We start from the raw sequence: 18,717 nt of genomic DNA, 5'->3' as shown, positions 1-18,717 counted from the left end.
CGCACTTACATGCAGAAAAGTGGACCCACACGTGACTCTCACCAATCCGCCCCGCTTTAGTGTTATCACGCAAGAGCTAACTCACGTAACGCCATTTGTCGAAGGCGCCTTGGTCCCTTATCAGCTGCTGTCTCGTTGTGTGTGTCGGGTGCTGGCGCGCGGAACACTGTCGACGACACACCGACACCATTTGGCCGAGATGTGTGCGTGTGGCTGCGGTTATGCTCCTGTCCATACACGATCATGGCCAGCCAGACCCAGTTTGTGCCGCTGTCGCCGCCGCCGCGGACCTTACGAGTGTCTCAACGGCCTCCAACAGCATGCAAAGGTAGGCGCACAGATTGTTTGGTTCTTTTTATGTTCTTTTTCATGTCGTCTCGTTCAGACGACAGGCGAGGCTGACAGCCAACTGGCCTGCTAGAATGCTCGCAACGCAAGGTCCGGTGTGACAAGCAGACGCCGTGTGGCCGATGTGTGCGGCTGTCCAAGACATGCACCCGCGAGGTGGTGCGGATCAGCAAGTCGCTGTCGCTGCACCGGGACGAGCTGCGGTTCCTGCGGACGCTCCGGGCTCGTCTGGTCGCGCTGGGGCCCGGCTGCCGAGATGCCGTCGCCGACATTGACCGACGCGTCCACTTCCTGGAACACGGCAAGTCGGCTACGTCCGGCGACGGGCCACTCCAGCCGGATGCCGACGACACGAACGGCGCGGCCATGGGCGTGGACCCTGCGATGCACAGCCCGGCACCGACGGACGAAGACGAGATGCGCAGCAGCTACGGCGGAACGGTGACTGTGGCCAGTCCGACAAGCATGGCCACGTCGACGTCGGCGTCGACATCCTCTGCGTCGACGCCGGTGTTCGGCGTGCAGCAACGAACCGTGCAGTTCCAGCAGCAGCACCAGCAGCAGCAGCAGCAGCAGCAGCACCAGCACCAGCGCATGCCGACCACGCACCAGCTCGACGACAACCACGCGTCCATCCTGACCGGCTTCGAGTTTCTGGCCTGGGGCCGGCACAGCCAGGCATGCTTCCCGCACCGCCGCTGCCGCTGCTACCAGAACCGGCGGTATTCGGAGCTGGCATCGATCAACTGCGACGCCGCGTGGGTCGGCCGGCAGGCCATGACGCTGCGGGCGGACGCCAGCGACAGCGACCCGACGGAGCCGTCGGTGCTGCTGCCGCCGCGCGTCGCGCGCCAGGTGGTGGCGTTCCACATGGACCACCTGCGGTGGCACCACAACGCGTTCCACGGGCCGACGTTTGCGGCGCAGTGCGAGCAGTTTTGGCGCACGGGCACGGCGGACCACCCGCTGTGGCTGGCGCTGTACTTTGCCGTGTGCAGCGTGTCGCTGTGGACGCTGCTCAACAACGAGCCGTACCGGCGCGAGGTGACGGGCGACTGGGACTTTGACGAGGCGCTGGTGGGCCGGCAGTTCCAGGCCATGGTGCACACCCTGTACGGCGAGAACTTTCTGGAGAACCTGTCGCTGTACGCGGTGCAGGCGATTGTCATCTCGACGCGGATCGCGCACAACCTCGACCGGACGGACCTGAATGCGATTCTGGTGGGCGCGGCCGTGCGCATCGCCCACTGCCTGGGCCTGCACAAGATTGCGGACCCGCCAGAAGAGGGCACCGAGGTGGACGCGTGGCACGAGCGGGTCGAGATCGAGACGGGCAAGCGCGTGTGGCTGCAGCTGGTGATCCAGGACCACTTCCAGATCCCGTACACGGACACGTACGTCATCCACCCGTCGCAGTACATCACGCCGCTGCCGGACAACTGCAACGACGAGGACATGGTGGCGCGGCCGGCCCGCGAGCCCACCAACTCGTCGTACGTGCGCATGCTGGGCCGGACGGCGTCGCTGATCCCGCCGCTGCTGGACGGGCTGGGGCCGATGGGCGCGCGCAAGCCGCCCGCCGAGGCGTACCAGCATATCCTGGCGTGCGACCGCGTGATGCGGGCCAACGTGGCGCAGATCCCCGAGTTTCTGCTGCGGGACGACGCGGCCCCCGCCGGCCCCGGCGCCGTGCACACGCCCTGGCTGGCGCTGGCGCGGCGCACGCTCGCCATCTCGGCCGCCGAGAAGATCATCATGATCCACCGGCCGGTGCTCTACGACTCGTTCCAGGGCGGGCCCGCGTTTCGGCACACGCGCTCGACCTGCGTGGCCGCGGCCACGACCATTCTGCGCGAGCACGAGCAGGCGCTGGCCGAGCAGACGCTGTCCATCTGGACGCACTCGGCGTTCTGCGTGACGGCGGCCGTCGTGCTGGGCCTCGAGCTGTTCCACCGCACCGACCACACCGACGACACGGCGCACGCGTACCGGCAGACGCTGGCGCGGGCCGCGGACCGGCTGCGGCACCGGCGCTGCGACGCCATGGCCAAGCGCGGCGCCGTGCTGATCGACACGCTGCTGGCGGCCGAGGAGGACCTGGTGCTGCGGCTGATGCGCACGGCGCGCAGCGGCGACGCGTCCACGGCGCACCACCAGGCGGCCATTATCAACGACATGCTGGGCCGGCACGAGATCATGGCGCGGTTCCTGGCGCGCGCGCCGCCCAAGCCGGACAGCAGTGTCGGCGGCGGCGGCGGGGGCAGTGCCGGGAGCACGCCCGTGGCAATGGGTGGCGGTGTGGGTGGGAGCGTCGGCGGTCCGGCCGTGTCTCTGTACCAGGGCACGCTTCTGCCGAATGGGCCCACCAGGGGCAACGGGGGCAACACGGGCCACAGCGCAAACCACGACGGCATGAACGCGTTGCTCACGTCGATGGACCTGGACACGAGCCAAGACTTTGAGTCGTGGTTCAACAACGTGTTTGCTCCAGTGTATGACCCGCTGCTGTAGCCGTCTACGTAGTGCCTTGTTACATTTGTTACATTTACGAGACATGAAAGGATGCCACTACTTTTTAGAAACGAATGTCATGAGTTGCAACTGGCTAGTATCTAAAATACAAAGTAACACCATCAGAGCGCAAACACCCCATTAGTAGTTGTAGAGCTTCACAACCGGAGAAGCAATGGGCTGGCCGTCCTTGTCGACGTGGCCGGCGTCCACACCGGCCTCCTTCTTCAGCTGCCGGTTGGCCAGGGCGTACAGGACCAGCAGGGCCAGCGTGACGGCGACGGAAAAGGCCATAAAGGCGACGGCAATGGTCCAGCCGCGGTGGTAGTAGGGCAGGTCGTCGGAGCGGAAGAGCTGGCCGCCGACGATGCCGGCGCAGTTGGCGGCCATGATGAAGAGGGCCATGCGGACGGAGCGCTCGGCGGGCGAGCGGGCGTTGATGGCGAGCCAGGAGCCGTGGGCGGCGTGCCACCAGCTGCAGGTGGCGCTGGCGAGGGTGAGGAGGGCAAACTTGGTGGCGCGGGCGGCGTCGTCGGGCAGGCACTTGTAGGCGACGGTGAAGACGAACTCGATGGCGACGGCGACGAGGACGAAGCAGCCGCGGCGGCCCCAGCGGTCGGCCACGAAGCCGCCGAGGACGACGAGGGCGACGGAGACCCACTGGCCGACGCTGGTCATGGCGTTGGAGGCGAGCCGATCGAAGCCGTAGGAGGCGACAATGGTGGGCGCGTAGGACCACAGCGCCGTGGAGGGCGCGAGGCCGACGGTCGTCAGCAGCACGTGCAGCCAGACCTTGCCGCTGAAGAGGGTCACGCGCAGGTCCTGCCACGCGACGCGGCGCCGCAGCGGGCCGGCCGTGGGGTCGTCGAGGGCCTTGCGCTGGCGCAGGATCAGCAGCTCGCGGTCGCTAAAGTAGCGCACGCCGGCAAAGGAGACGGGGTTGCTCGGCAGGCCGGGGAAGAGGGTGACGAAGACGACGCCGGTGAGCACGGTAAAGATGCCTTCGAGCTGGGTGTGTTAGCGTAAGTGTCAGGGAGACGTCGTACGGTAGTGTGGCACGCGGAGGACGATGAACGCACAATAAACAGCCACTGCCAGCCGGCCAGGCCGGCGAGGCCGCGCATGTGCAGCACGCCGTAGGCAATGAGGCCGCCGGCGGCCGTGGCCAGGCCGTTGCCCAGGAAGAAAAAGGCATAGCGGCGGCTCAGCTCGTGGGCGCGGTACCACTGCGAGATGGTAAAGAGGCTGCCGGGGATGAAGCCCGACTCGCAGAGGCCCAGCAGCAGGCGCGTCGACAGGTAGCCGCCGAGGCCCTTTTGGAACGACTGGAAGGTGGCCACGAAGCCCCACAGAAAGATCTGGACGCCGATCCACGCCTTGGGGCCGACGCGGTACAGCACGAGGTTGGACGGGATCTCCAGCACGACGATGCCGGCGTTGAGCAGCTGCGTGCCGATGTTGAACTGGTTCTGGGTGATGCCGACGTCCTTGAGGAAGTTGTCCGTCAGGGCGTTGCCGGCGTTGGCTCGGTCGAGCTGCAGGCCGAAGAAGACGAGCATCAGGATGGGCATCACGATCCAGTCGACCTTGCGCACGAGGGCCTGCTCCTCGGCCGCGGTCCACGTCTGCGTGTGGCCGACGTCGCTGTCGCTGGCGCTGCCGGCGGCGGGCATGCTGGAGAGCGCCTGGGCCGACTTTTCCTCGTCGGACACGGGCACAGAGGCCGCGAGGAGGTCCGACTTGGCCATGTGGGAGGTGTGGATAATGTTGGTGATGCTTTGCTGCAAGCTGTGGAAGTGGTGAGAAATGTCAAGATGCAGTCACTGTCTGCGGCCCGCTTGGTCCATTCGTCTGCCGATCACATCCCCTTGGCGGAACGAGTCTTCATATACTCGTCGAGAGAACCTGGCAACGGACACAGGTCCTGATGGGCAAATCTAGCGTCGCGATTGCACCATCTCGGACGTGCGCCATGGATGCCACTCGTTTGGGCGGCGACACAGCACGCAGCGTATCGAGATGTGATAGGAGAGATGGAACGAGATGGCGCGGGCCTTGTCCGAAAGCAAGCCCTGCCACAGGCGCGGGCGAGACGGACGCGGCCCACAAGTGGAGCCGCCCAGCAAGGCCATCTTGATAACTCGGGCGAGATTGCATCTAGGCCGTGTCTGCACGCGACGGTCGATGGTGATATCGTTTCAAGTGATTTCGCAATTGCATCGATCTTGGCGACGTCGGCGTGGTTGTGCCCGAGGGTCCATTCCATCTCAGCTTCCACGAGCCATTTCTTTTGTACCAAATCTTTTTATACAAAGTCCTATACCAAACAAACCACGGACGAGCAGGGCACAACACAACCATCATTCCTCGCCTCTCACACCCACGCAAACAAACATGGGACGCTCGCCAACGACACCCGCCCTCCTGGCCCTGGCCCTGGCCGCAGCCGTAGCCTCCCCAGCCTCTGCCGACACCACCTACCGCTCCCGGCCCGACCTCTCGCCGCCGCACCTCAACATCACCATTCCGTGCAACGGCCGCTGCGCGCCGGGCTACCTGTTCGTGTCGCCCTTTACCACGTACGGCGAGCCGGACGACCGCGTCTCGAACCAGGTGGCGCCCTACATTCTGGACAGCGCGGGCGACCTCGTGTGGTCCGGCTTTGGCTACTTTGCCGGCTGGACGTGCAACTTGCAGGCGGCGCGGTTCCAGGGCCAGGACGTGCTGTTCTCGTTTGAGGGGCTGCACAACGGCAACCACGGCCACGGCCACGGCCGCCACGCGCTGCTGGATGACCACTACAGCGTCGTGCGCGTGCTGCGGGCGGGCGGCCACCGCGTGTCGGACAAGCACGAGTTTGCGATTGTGGACGAGACGACGGCGCTGCTGCAGATCTACGAGCCGGTGCAGCGGAACCTGGCGGCGTACGGCGGCGACGACGCGCAGACGTGGATTGTCGACGCGCGGTTTCAGGGTAGGTGCTCGCTTGAATTCACAGAGACGCGCAGAGACGCGCAGAGACGCTGGAGTGCATCTGCTAACCGAACCACAGAACTCGACATTACCACGGGCGACGTCGTCTTTGAATGGAGCAGTCTCGACCACGTGTCGCCCGACGGTGAGTCCACAAAGGCACCCGCATCCCATCCCAGCCCCTCTAACAACTCGCAGAGTCCGCCCTCTCCCTGCCGCGCGGCCTGGCCGGCGTGGGCCGCAGCAGCGCCACCGCCTGGGACTACTTCCACATCAACTCCGTCGCCAAGGGCGCCGACGGCCACTACCTCGTGTCGGCCCGCCACGCGTCCACCATCTTCAAGATCAGCGGCACGGACGGGTCGGTCATCTGGCGCCTCGGCGGCAACCACTCCGACTTTGCCCTCGGCGACGGCGTCCGCTTCGGGTTCCAGCACCACGCGCGCTACTTTGTCGAGGGATCGGACGGCGGGGCGGACGTCATCTCCGTCTTTGACAACTCCGTCTACGGCTCCGAGTCGGCCGGCCGCGGCCGCGAGATCCGCATCAACCCCTACTCCCGCGGCAAGTACATCCGCCTCGACCACGCCGCCCAGACCGCCACCCTCGACCGCGCCCTCGAGCCGCCCGCCGTCGCCGTCCCCGACCGCGCCCGCGGCGACCCGCCCATCCTCACCAAGTCCCAGGGCTCCCTGCAGTCCCTGCCCGGCGGCGGCGACCTCGTCAACTGGGGCTCCGAGGGCCAGGTCACCGAGTACGACGCCGCCGGCACGCCCGTCTTCCACGCCTGGCTGGGCCGCGGCTTCCTCCGGGACAAGCTGCAAAACTACCGCGCGTTCCGCTTCAACTGGACGGGCTATGCCGCCGAGACGCCCGCCGTCTACGCCGAGCAGCAGCCGGCGGCGGGGGCGTCCGATGCCGTCGATGCGGGCGGCGCCGTGCGCCTGTTTGTCAGCTGGAACGGCGACACCGTCACCCGGGCGTGGCGCTTCTCGTGGGGCGAGCAGCCGGCGGCCGGCGACACGACAGGGGCAAAAGACACCGTGTGGAAGGCCAAGGTGGTGCCGCGCCGCGGGTTCGAGACGTCGACGCGCATCAACCGGGCCAGGGACGTGCGCATCGTCGCTGTCAAGGCCGAGGCGCTGGACGCGGACGGCCGTGTTCTGGGCGTGTCGTCAACTGTTGCCGTGCAGCAGGCACTGACAAAGACGGTGCGCAAAGGCAACAACCGCGTGACGGGCCAGGACAGATTTCGAGCTGTAAACAATAGGGTATAGCGCATTTATTGCAACAAAATGTCTGACCTGATTTTGAAGATACCCCCCGGCGTGACACGGTTACGCTGCAAAGTCGACACATTGTTCCATCGCGTGCCGTGATACCCGGGACTCGACGCGTTTGCTTTCATGATATTGCGGCCCCCTATTCGGCCTGTTGTCGAGACTGGGGAAATGAGTGTGCCAAGGCGCTATGCAGTGGTTAACTTTGATATCCGCCGAAATGATGTCACTTGCAGCGGTGGATGCATGCCAAGGATGCCTGGCAGGTTTTACGTCGAGCAGGGTCTCTGGGTCTCGAGGGTCCAACATTGATAAACGAACTAATGGTTATCCAACTCTTGGGCCACTTTTGCAGTGACGTTTCTCTTTACCGTGTCAACAATGCTAAATGGTCCTGCGAACACTCCGAGTCCACACCATTTCGTCCCGTCATAAGCTTAAATACCCGCCCGGAGATGTTCGACTCCATATTCTGTACGAAGTACACTTTCTCACTCTCACCATTGGTCGCCCCACAGGGCAGATGACATGCCCAAAGCGGCAGGGATCATAGGCCTTTTCAGGGATTGAGGGCACTCGCCACTGTAGCGCCAAGCAGTGAACAAACTTGAAAAGATTCGAGGCAGGGTTTATGTCCGTAGGGGGTCGTGCCGAGAGGCCTTGTGTGTACATTCGTACAAGTAATGAATATAATGATGAATATAATAAATAAGACACGTCCACCACGGCGATAAATCATCTCGCAATTCTGTCTTTCCCATCGCCAACATACATCCTCAAACAAACATCACGAAGATACATATGATCAACACCAAAACTTAACAAGACACCCCACCATCACAATGTCCTCATCCGTCACCGCGCCCTCCTCTGCCGCCTCCGCGACGTCGAGCGCCCCCTCGCCGGCATCGACCTGTCCCGGCGCCGGCGTGCTGCCCGACCTCGAGTCGCTGCCCATCCCCCACGACGTCCCCGTGGCCGTCATCCCGGGCAACAACGGGTCCGAGCCCGACATGGTCGCCTGCTGCTCGCCCAACGCCGTCCACGTCGTCGAGGGCTGCTACCTGTACTGCGAGGCGCCGCCCGCCCATCCGGACATGAGTTCGTTTGCCAACTGCTTCGGGGGCAACCACCACGACCTCAACCAGTCGCGCATCTTGGGGTTCAGCAGCGACGCCGCACCGGGCGGGCACACGTCGCCGTCGATGACAATGGCGCAGCTGGGCGTGTGGGCGCTGCTCGTGTCGGGCGTCTCGAGCATGGTGTTTTCGGCCTGAGTCGCGCAGGAGGGAGTACCAATACCCTACGCTGTGAGGAGATGTGGAACGGACAAGAAGGTGCTGTTTGAAGGGTCCGTGTATAGACTTGGATCTAGAATCAGAGTCGATATTTACAGCTTCAAGTCGCGCAGAATACGTTGTCATTGCCACTGTCGTTTGCAGACTAGCATAGTGTTGTTCTGTTCTATGTACTTTGTTTCCAATATTGATTACAATTGCATCTCGTCTTTATGCATTCTTTGTCACGTCGTCACCGTCGTCACTTCGTCGTCACGTCGTCGTCACGTCGTCATCATTCACATATCGCGTACGGACCACTCCCCGTCCGCTCAATGACGGTGCTGGCCACAGCTGCCGCCCAGCGCCGCGCGGGCCAGCTTCGCCTTGCTCAGGGGCCGCGGCGGGGGCAGCAGGTCGGCGCCGGAGAGGTCGGCCACGGGCGCGCGCTTGGCGGCCGCGCCGGCGGCAATGTCCTGGGCGTAGATCAGGTTGAGCCAGTTGGCGAGGCGGTAGCCGGCCTTGGCGATCTGCAGCTCGACGGTGGGGACGACGCCGTTGTAGTAGGTCGGGTAGAGGTCGCCCGTCTCGAGGGCCGCGACGCCGTGCGGCATGACGACGGAGCACACGAGCGCGTTGGCGTCGGCCGCCCAGCGCGTGGCGGTGGCCACGGCGCTGCCCACGTCGTCGCCGGCGATCCACGACGCCTTGGCGCTGGCGTAGCTGCCCGTGTTGATGGCGGCCGTGAGGCTCGTGGCCCACGACTGCGCGTCCGCGAGCGTGCTGCCGCCGACGAGCTTCTCGGGGATGTACGTGTCCCAGTCGGCGTGCAGGTTGTCGCTGTAGCCGTCAAACGTGACCGTGATGGTGTTGCCGCCGACGTCGAGGGCCTCGTCGTGCAGCGGCTGCGTGATGTCGCCGACAAAGTGCACGAGGAACTTGAGCGCCTGGTTGATGTTGGCCGCGCTCAGGCGCCCGTCGCCCACGCGCTGCGTGTAGTTGGCAATGGCGCTGATGGAGCAGCCGCTGCTGCCGCAGTCGCGCGCGTAGTCGACGTTGCAGCTCGACGGCGGGTTGTCCTCGGCGTCGATGAAGTGGAACGGCGCCGACCACTTGCCCGCCGTCGTCGCCCGGTACGTGTCGGCCCACGACGCAATGTTGGCCAGGTACGACGTCGAGGTGTCCGCCAGCACGCCCTGCGCCCACGTCTTGACCTCGCTCGTCACAAAGTTCTGCGCCACATACGCCACGGTCGCGTGGCCGAGGCTGCCCCAGGCATGGGCGCCCGGGAGACTGGCGAAGCCGGCCAAGACGGGAACGTAGGAGGTCTTCATCGTGGATCAAGATGGGGAAATTGGAAAGCTGTCCGGGAGGATACTGGAAGGTTGCCTGGCTCCATTTCCTGGCTCCATTTCCTGGTGAATCTGTCGACTCGAGCCGGTTTATATAACTCGAGGGAGGACAAAGACTGCCTATCTGGAACGACCTTTCAACTTCCCTTTCGGGCCTCGGTGGACCGGCCGCGTACTGCCAGGTCCCTCCCAGCTCGATACGTATGCGTACAAAAGTACTGTCGTGAGCTTGTATTATGGAACAAGCACCACGACCAATTAAGCTTATCGCACCGGACGACGTTCGGTCCACTCAGCAGTCGCGACGCAGCAACATGGTCCAGCTGCCGGCCAAGCAGCCAATTGCTGCACGGAGGAGGAAAGGGATGCACGACATGCGACTTTGTGCTTCGTCTGCTCGTTCGGTTCGTTCCACCGCTCAACTGCCGCCCAAGACGGGCCAAAGCGGGCCAGAACGCCACAACGCCCAGTAGCGCCCGGCGGTGTACCAAATAGGAAACTGGCTTTGGGCCGTCATTTACACCACAGGGGCTGCTGGCCATCGATTGGTTCAGAACGAGCCTCAGGATCGGCAGTGAAACGACGCATGCAATATGGAAAAACCAGGGCGTCGGCGGCGATCGATGCTGCTACACATCGTAGCACTGTGTCGATCGTAGTGGCTATGGAGATATGGCTTCTCAATGGTGGACAAGTCTGCGTAACGAGGCGCCCGCTATGCCTAATGCGACGCCGACGGCCGATGTCGACATGGACGAGGGGAAAATATGCTATATCGAAGAACGAAAGGTCCTCGCGTGTGCCGATACTCCGGGCACCGACAGTCGAAACACCCGTCTGCGAACATGTTGAGCCGTCGCTCGTTTGTATGAACATGTGCAACGTGCTTGAGCCAGCGTGTTTTAAATGCAAAAACAGGTGTCGTGACGTTCAGATTCTGCATTGTCTTTCTTCATCTTTCCTGTCCGCAACTTTCACGATCCATGTCACATGGGCGAGTCGTTGGCCACAGTAGCACCTCCCCACTTGTTTAAACTGATAATTATGACCTTGGCACTGCCCTGCGAAGAAAAGTCGCGAAGAAAACGGTGCGGAACTGTCCGCGTTGGCTACCGAACCGTCGCCTTATCTCTCCCGCCGCTGCTTCGATCCGACTATGCTCAAATCCGATTCTGCAACTTTGGAGTTCACCACAGGCATGTGATTCTGCATTTTTTGTCGAGATAAAGAAAACGAAAATTATAGATGAATTGTATTAGAATGTGTTAGCGAGGTTTGCGTCGTAGGCCATAACAACAATGTCTACATTTCTTGATTTATTCTATATTTATTATTTGACGATAAAAAGAAAAGAAAAAAGAAAAAAGAAAAAAGCAGTTGCCCTACTAAACTATGTTAGCAATAATATATGCTTTTAAAAACGCCAAAATACAGTCAATTCAATTATATAGCACAAATCCCCCCCACCAACTACTTTCTTGGCTTCGTCGACAGCAAAAAGGTGCACACCACCGTGACACTGCCCACGGCCAGCAAAAAGTACAGTCCGCGCCGGCAGGCCTCGTAGTAGATGCCCTGCACGACGACGCGCGTGTCCGTGGGCAGTTCCCGCAGGGCCTCGACGGAGTGCGTCAGCGTGTCAATCAGCTCGGCGCCGCCCGGGGTGCCGGCAAAGACGTCGGTGAGCCGGGCGAGGAGGTGTGTCTGCACAATGGTGGAGATGGCGGCGACGCCGGCGACGGAGCCGACGGAGCGCACGAGGTACACGAGGTAGGTGGCGACGGCGTGCTCGCCAAAGTCGCAGGCGCCGATGAAGCGGAAGAGGCTGGCCGGGTAGGACATGCCCTGGCCGAAGCCGCCGACGGTGAGGTAGGCGGCGTAGTGCCAGGAGGGGTCGTGCATGCCGAGGGCGAGGTTGGTGACGCCGCCGGCGAGCAGGACGAGGGCACCGCCGCGGGCCAAGGCGGTCAGGAGGGCGTTGGCGTTGGCCGCGTAGCGCGGGGCCAGAAACTTCATGGCGAGGCCCGTCGTGAGGCCGCCGAGGGGCGTGGCGAGCGACGAGGCGACGAGGCGCAGGCCGGCGACGGCGGCCGAGTCGAGCAGCACGGCCTGGAAGAAGAGGGGCATGAGGAACAGGAAGCCGTAGCCGGACATGCCGAGGCAGACGTTGGCGACGAGCAGGGACACGCGCTCGACGCCGTGGAGCATGCTGAGCGGCAGCAGGGGCACGGCCGTCGTGCGGGCCTCGACGGCGAGAAAGGCGACCAGCAGCACAATGCTGCCGCCGAGGCAGCCGAGGACCGACGGCTGCGCCCACGCCAGCGCCGCGCCGGCACCGCCGTTGTTGCTGCCGGCACTGAGCGCCGCCAGAAAGAGGGACAGGCCGGCAATGAGCAGGACGGCGCCGAGAAAGTCGACCTGCTCCCACGTCGACATGGGCCGCGTCGCCGTGGCCGTCGAGGGTCCTCGCGCGTTGCCACCAACGACAGACTCGACGTCAGCAGCATCACCGTCAGGCTTGACAACGGCGCGGTGCCGCCGGGGCACAATGCTCTTCGGCACCACGACGCGGGCCACGACCAGCGCCGCCAGGCAGATGGGCACCTGCACCAGAAACGCGAACCGCCAGCCCAGCCAGCCGGCCAGCGTGCCGCCCAGCGACGCGCCCAGGATGGCGCCCACGCCGTGCAAGATGTTCTGCCCCGCCTGGTACATGCCGCGCTGCTCCGGCGCAATGAGGTCCGTGTTGATGATGGTCGCCATCGTCATGAGGCCGCCGCCGCCGGCGCCCGCCAGCGCGCGCATGGCAATCAGCAGGCCCAGGTTGGGGCTGAGCGCGCAGCCGAGGCAGCCGAGGCCGAAGAGCAGGGTGGCCGCCAGCAGACAGGCGCGCCGGCCGACAATGTCCGAGAGACGGCCGTACAGCGGCTGCAGCGCCGTCGTGGTGACGAGGTACGACGTGGAGATCCACGCGGCCAGGTTGGCGCTCTGGAACTCGGACGTGATGACGGCGTACGTCGAGGCCGTCACGGTGCCGTCGAAGCCGGCCAGGAACACATTGGTGAACAAGGCCGCCTCGATCCAGAGGAGGCCCGGGACGGCCTTGGCGCCGGGCGGGACGTTGCCGTGGATGGGCTGCGTGGCGGCGAGGAGGGGCGAGGTCTCGCCATGCTGGACAGCGGCGTCGGTCGACGCGTTGGCATTGCCATTGTGGCGTGGGATGTCGTGTCTTGCCATGGTGGTGTGTCTGAGTGTGACGCAGAGTCGGGCGGGTGTAGAGAAGAGTGAATCCGGCAAGGTGCAAGACAACGTGTTGTGGACAACGTGTTGTCGTTTTAAGATGAAAGGTCAGACAAGCTCTTGGGAAACAATGGCGCCATTCGCGTCCGCTAATGGAGCTTGCTGAACATCCACCAATGCGTAAAATTCAACCGCTTACCTACGCCGTACATTCCCATGTCGGCCGTTGATGATACTTGCCCGAGCAGAGGTCGACACTATATCTCGGCCGAGTCTATTTCTGCCCCGACGATACCTGTGGGGCACCCGCAATCACGACATCCGCTAACTGATCACAACTTCGGGCGCTAAACCAAGACACGAGCGACCCTCCAGGGGTGCATTTGATATGCAAAGCATCTCTTAACTTGTCCAGAGCATTTTGTCATGCTGGACATCGCCGTGCCATCATGCGACGTCTTGTCACGTGCTGCAACGACGTTTTGTCGATGAGATAAATGTGAACTACGGTCAATATGTTCAATAGGGTATATACAAAGAGGCGTACCAACGCACGACGAAGTGAAAAACAATGTACAAGAAGCGAAGGCGTGTCGAAACCACAAGGAAAAAAAAGTATGGACATGAAACATAAAACATGACGGGTGCACATTCGTACAGACGCAGTTGCCACCGCCTAGTCCAAAAAGAACCAGGACCCTTGGACACGTCCCATCGCAGCCCCGGCCAGCTGCCCAAAGGCGCTCGGCGAAAGGTCGACGTCGTTTTCCGCACAGGCCGTGCAGCGGTCGACGATGGTGACGTCGACGGTCGCGCCCACGCCGCCGCCGAGCGCGACGCGGATGCGGCGGCCACACAGCGGGTTGTTGTTGGGGTTGCTGACGCCGTGGGCGGCGCCGACGGCGTCGTACAGCGACTGGGAGACGGCGGCAATGTAGTCGGTGGCGGCGCTGTAGCGACCACAGGCCCCCAGGCCGGGGACATAGTAGGTGACGTCGCCCGCAAAGGGGCCGCCGGACGGGTTGCTGGAGGACGGCGACGAGGGCGACGTGGGTGGCGCGGGCGCAGGCACAGGAACCGGCACAGGAGCTGGTGCCGGGTCCGGTGTGGGCGCAGGCTCTGGCGTGGGTGATGGCGTGGGCGCCGGATCTGGAGAAGGAGCCGGCGTCGTTAGTATGAGTGTGGTCGTCGGTGACGGTGACGGTGATGGTGAGGGTGAAGGAGCAGGCGTGGCAAGAGGTGCCGGGGCAGGTGTAGTGCTGGAGGATGGCACGACGGCCGGTGGAGGCGTACTGGAAGACGTGGGCGGCACGACTGTGGTTGCGTTGGACGAGAGGGTAGACGACGGCAGCGTCGACGTGGACGTTGGTGATGTAGCGTTGGCGGACGATGTGACGTTGAAATCAATGGGCGTGGCTGTGGGATGTGGGGGGACGATGGACGGTGTAGATGTGGCAGACATGTTGGCACCAGGGCCGGCCAGGAGCGCATGCCGAGCCTTGGCGGCACGCACGCCCAGGCCGGCACTGAGGCCAATGACCAAGACCAGTGCGGCCAGGACGCCGGCTGCCATCAGGAGCACACGGCGACGGCGTCGAAGGGCGGCGGGGAGACACCCAAAACGACCGTCGTCCGCACGGTCTTCCGTCATCGTGCTGAGCCGACGAGCTCTCTCTGCTCTCTCTGCTCTCTCTGCGTCCCGGCGCTCTTGCGCCACAGAGAGCGACTCGAGAGACGACACGGCACGCAGAGAGCTGGCCTTCCCGCGGACGCCGGCCTTGCCGGCCCTGCCCTTGGGCCCATCGTCGTCGCTGCTGCTCCCCGTGGTCTTGTCCTCGCTGTAGTAGACTTGGGTCTGCGCTCTGCCGATTTCCTCGTCACTTGGCGGCTGGCCCACGAGGCTGCTCCGGACAGAGGCCATGATCGTAGACAAGCGTGCCAGCGGACTCGTCGGCGACTGGCGGTTTTGGCGGGTTTGGCGCGACGATGAGGCCTCGGCGCCCCCGCCAGGCGGCTCCCAGTCGATGGCATTGGCAGCCGTGGACCGGGGCATGTATGCCCGAGATGGCCTGGTGGTATACATTGTACCACGTGTTGTATCTGATGCGTTTGTTTGTTCAATGAGTGTGATGTCGTCGACTGGTCATAGTCACGTCTGCTCCTGGAAGACGACTGGTGTTGTATCAAGTAAGGACTGTAGGTTTTGTTGACGAGTATGTCATGTAACTCATGTCGTAGTGTTGTCGTTGTTATTGAGATGGGTGTTTTGAATTTAGGCGTGGAGAACAGGCGATGTGCTAGTTTTGTTTTCGTCTTTTTGTTTTCAAAGGAGTGGAAGGAGCAACGATCGGCTCCGGGTGCAAAGGAGTGGGTGTGATGAGACACAGGGGTAGAATGAAACTTGGAATTCAAAATCGACGCGGACAAAAACAAACACTCAAACGGGGGGCACCGGCAGCCAGCAGACGTGCCTGCAGGGCAACCTCTGTCTATTTATTGACATCCCTGCCACGACGTGCGTGTGCACACTGCAGACATGCCTACCGACATGCCTACCGACTGTCACGCTAAAGGCCACGGGCGGTTCCTGGTTCCTGAATTTCCATCTCGTGGCCTGCATTCCCGCTCGTTCCGCCATTTTATCCGGGCCAGGAACAGAGATTTGCGAAATGTGGCAGCGCCACAGTATAAATGAAGGCCAACACACCGACAGGCGCCTCGGTGCCCATTTGGTCTTTTGGTCTTTTGGTCCTTTGGTCCTTTGGTCCTCGTTGTGTCGCTCACTGACCCGGGAAGCACGACACTCGAGACGGCACGGTTAATTAGGCGCGGAAGACTATCAAAACTACCAGCGTGCCGTCGTGCGCTGCGCGCGGATAATATAAAACGGTGAGCACGACCAAGGCACGGCATGAATGGGCCTTATTGGCCGTATTGGTGCTCTGCCTCGTGGCAGCATCTTCCCGTGGCCCGGATGAAGCAATGCTGTTCTCGTCCCCTGGCGTCACGTCACCAGTCTCTGCCGTGCTTCTCAGCTGGTCTCATTCTACCGTTTTATCCCCCTTCTAGAAAATACAGGCCACAGAGAATAAAGCCACAGGAATAAGGCCGCTCGAAATAAGGCCGATGCCGAGCCCTATATGTTGCCCTCTATTCTGTGTTGGACGTTTGTATGATCGCTGCGCCCGGCCTAAGACCACGGCCAGGAATGTCGGCAACTCTTCCCAGGCGACACCATGTGCAGTGGTTATGATGGCTCTTGCCTGTCTTGCCCCGGAATACCGTCTTACTGTCCACCGGTCTCTGCCATCGTCATTGTTTTCTTGTCTCTATTTACCCGAAATCATCACCTATAAACGGCGGACGTTATAGCGTTTCCGGGGGGTTCCAGCAAAGAAAAATCGACGTCGTCAATACCGTTTTAACCCGTCAGAGGCGCAATTGCATCTCACTTGACCGTCTACTCGCTCCACAGTACGATGTGCCAGACATTGCGCATTATGCAATAACGATGACAATATACGCTTGTGTCTTGTGCAATGTCAGCAGAGCACAATGCATGGCCGTGCAAATTGTCTATTGACACAGCACACAGTCACGCACCAGCGGCCCAATTTCTCTGCCTGCTGCTGCCTGGGAATCGAGATGCAAGTGCTTACGGTTGGTGGCGGACCCATTGCAGGCCTTCCTTGGGCTCATTTGGTTGTTCGGCCAATTGTGCTTCTGAGGCAGCTCATTCGTCATCTGGTCATTGTTTTCATTATCCTTCATGTTGTTCTTGGTCGTTTCTCTCGCATTCCCTCGCATTCCCACGCATCGATGGCTGTGACTCTCGTCGGAACTCCTCCCCCACACACCCCTGTCTTTTCTGCCTTACAAGGCGACTCCGCACGCCCTTGCACTGACGTGCCATACTCCAATGAGCAATGCACCGGCAAACACTCTTGCCACTCTTGTCATCGTGACGAAACAAATTCGGACGAGCTTCTGCTGTCTTGGGTGATCGTCGTCGTGTCGTCGATTCACAGGACTGCACAGGCAGAGAATGCACGCTACTGTAGGCACCACATGCACCTGCAGCTGCACCTGCACCTGCGCCTGTAACCTTCTGCACCGCCCCTCCACACTCTTGTGCATTTGCCGGAGCGCGTGGGACAGCCAAGGCAACCCGCTTCGGCCATTATTGAGTCTCGGAGAGCCGCAGAGATCATTCGTCCTCGAAATGCATCAAGTTTTTTATGTTTTATGTTTTATTTTATTTTTTTGACCAGCGTCAACATTCTGCCTTTGTAGGCTGACAGAGGAAAGTCCTCCGTGTTGCATTCCGTGACATTGACATTGTATTTTACCAAACAGCCAGTCACAGTCAAGGGATGGCTGTGAGATGGCAAGTCGTCAATATACATTTTGGCCCTTTTTTTTATTTTTCTTGATCGGGCTCTGTTTCGCGGTGATTCACTCCGCCTTACGGGACCGTACGCTTCGGTGACAGCAAAAGAAAAATACCCTGCCTGTTGCCTGCATTTGGTTGCATTGCAGGCTGCTGGTTGCCAGGAAAAAAGTTGTGGTCCGACGAGCTCAGGTCCAGTCAATCGGGAGGCATAACGCCATCTTCTATTCTGTTACGAATGTACTCCGTCTTCGTTTTCCTTTTGAATTTCCAAAGTGCGCCTTTTGTCATGGCGCCAAGGCGCTGATCGTCCCGTCGAAGAAGTTGACGTTCGTGCGTCTCCAACGACCACTTTATGGACCTCCTTCAGGGCGCGGCTTTCGACAACAAGATCAGTTCCTGGCCGGCAAACGACTGTTGCATCAAGACCCCCGCTAGGCGTCCATAGGCCCCGCCCCCTCGTCCAAAACACAGAAACGGCCAAAATGAACCAGAACGAACCAAAACAAATCAAAACAAAACGCAGAGGTGCCCCTGCCCCACCCCAGCAGAGCCGCATACAAGGCTGAGACCTCACTGGTCGGTTTCGGTCCAATGGCGACCGATGCACGTACCGGTGCGAGGGCGCGACTGTCAGCAGACCGTACACCCAGCCCCCTTTTTTCGGTCTGCCTCTCACTCGCTGCATCGCTTTTGACGAATATTGTTCCGTGGAGAGGAGTCAACGCGGATCACAAGCCAGATGTGACACTTTTTTTGTTTCTTTTTCTGCATCAAAAGCACCCGGTCGTGGCCCGTCGTTCCCATTCGTCTCTCCTGCACAAGCCAATGTCTCAGGTATTTCGTCATCGAGGTATGACAGCTCTGTTGCTTTTCTGCCTGGCGGGCCAAGCAATCAGGTCACGGCCCGTGGGGTGCGTTGTGCCATCGAAAGTGGAGAGGCTGGTACGATGACCGAGCTTGCATGTTGTCATACCCTCACGAACGCAACGACGACGGGGCGACCAAATCGTTGAGAGGAGTCACGGCTGCAAAGAGACTTGGGGACTAGTAGAAGACTCAGTGGCATTGAAGTTGAGCTGAGTTGGACGTACATGTCGTAGCATCGTAACACAGCACCGAAGATATAAGAGAATATAGCTATGGAAACAACAAAGGAAGAAAAGAAGACATCCACCCCATGAAGCATGAAAGCTGTTCTGTTGTGGCCCGCACAAGAGAAATCCGAGAAATAATATGCACTGTCCTAGTGCCTTGATGCAAAAATGCATTTCTGTATTTTGTCGTCTGTTGCCGTACCGCGGATTGGCGTAATCTGCCCTGCAAAACAAAAGTAGGTGCCGTCC

At 61.3% G+C, this 18,717-nt stretch overlaps 6 protein-coding genes across 6 annotated transcripts; 3 read left to right on the top strand and 3 right to left on the bottom strand.

Annotated features, from left to right (window-relative positions):
• Positions 1-243: 243 nt before the first annotated feature.
• On the top strand, positions 244-4,884 carry SPBR_00042 (uncharacterized protein; the record flags this gene model as incomplete). The annotated part of the gene is made up of 5 exons (XM_040758363.1): positions 244-297; positions 406-2,840; positions 3,033-3,871; positions 3,958-4,658; positions 4,801-4,884. The coding sequence occupies 5 exons, from the start codon at positions 244-246 to the stop codon at positions 4,882-4,884; spliced, it is 4,113 nt and encodes a 1,370-aa protein (XP_040618011.1).
• A 369-nt stretch (positions 4,885-5,253) lies between these two features.
• Positions 5,254-7,109, top strand: SPBR_00403 (uncharacterized protein; the record flags this gene model as incomplete). Its single annotated transcript, XM_040758722.1, has 3 exons — positions 5,254-5,833; positions 5,912-5,977; positions 6,031-7,109. 3 exons carry the CDS (start codon positions 5,254-5,256, stop codon positions 7,107-7,109), a joined length of 1,725 nt encoding a protein of 574 aa, XP_040618010.1.
• Positions 7,110-7,954: 845 nt separating this feature from the next.
• SPBR_01106 (uncharacterized protein) lies at positions 7,955-8,389 on the top strand (the record flags this gene model as incomplete). The annotated part of the gene is made up of 1 exon (XM_040759424.1): positions 7,955-8,389. The coding sequence occupies one exon, from the start codon at positions 7,955-7,957 to the stop codon at positions 8,387-8,389; it is 435 nt and encodes a 144-aa protein (XP_040618009.1).
• A 332-nt stretch (positions 8,390-8,721) lies between these two features.
• SPBR_00837 (nuclease S1) lies at positions 8,722-9,723 on the bottom strand (the record flags this gene model as incomplete). The annotated part of the gene is made up of 1 exon (XM_040759156.1): positions 8,722-9,723. The coding sequence occupies one exon, from the start codon at positions 9,721-9,723 to the stop codon at positions 8,722-8,724; it is 1,002 nt and encodes a 333-aa protein (XP_040618008.1).
• A 1,488-nt stretch (positions 9,724-11,211) lies between these two features.
• SPBR_00436 (uncharacterized protein) lies at positions 11,212-12,978 on the bottom strand (the record flags this gene model as incomplete). Its single annotated transcript, XM_040758755.1, has 1 exon — positions 11,212-12,978. The coding sequence occupies one exon, from the start codon at positions 12,976-12,978 to the stop codon at positions 11,212-11,214; it is 1,767 nt and encodes a 588-aa protein (XP_040618007.1).
• A 679-nt stretch (positions 12,979-13,657) lies between these two features.
• SPBR_00631 (uncharacterized protein) lies at positions 13,658-15,034 on the bottom strand (the record flags this gene model as incomplete). The annotated part of the gene is made up of 1 exon (XM_040758950.1): positions 13,658-15,034. The coding sequence occupies one exon, from the start codon at positions 15,032-15,034 to the stop codon at positions 13,658-13,660; it is 1,377 nt and encodes a 458-aa protein (XP_040618006.1).
• Positions 15,035-18,717: the final 3,683 nt, after the last annotated feature.

This window comes from Sporothrix brasiliensis (genome assembly GCF_000820605.1).
Source record: "Sporothrix brasiliensis 5110 chromosome Unknown Cont19, whole genome shotgun sequence".
NCBI classification, from domain to species: Eukaryota; Fungi; Ascomycota; class Sordariomycetes; order Ophiostomatales; family Ophiostomataceae; genus Sporothrix; species Sporothrix brasiliensis.
This window is presented reverse-complemented; position numbering and strand designations above follow the sequence as displayed.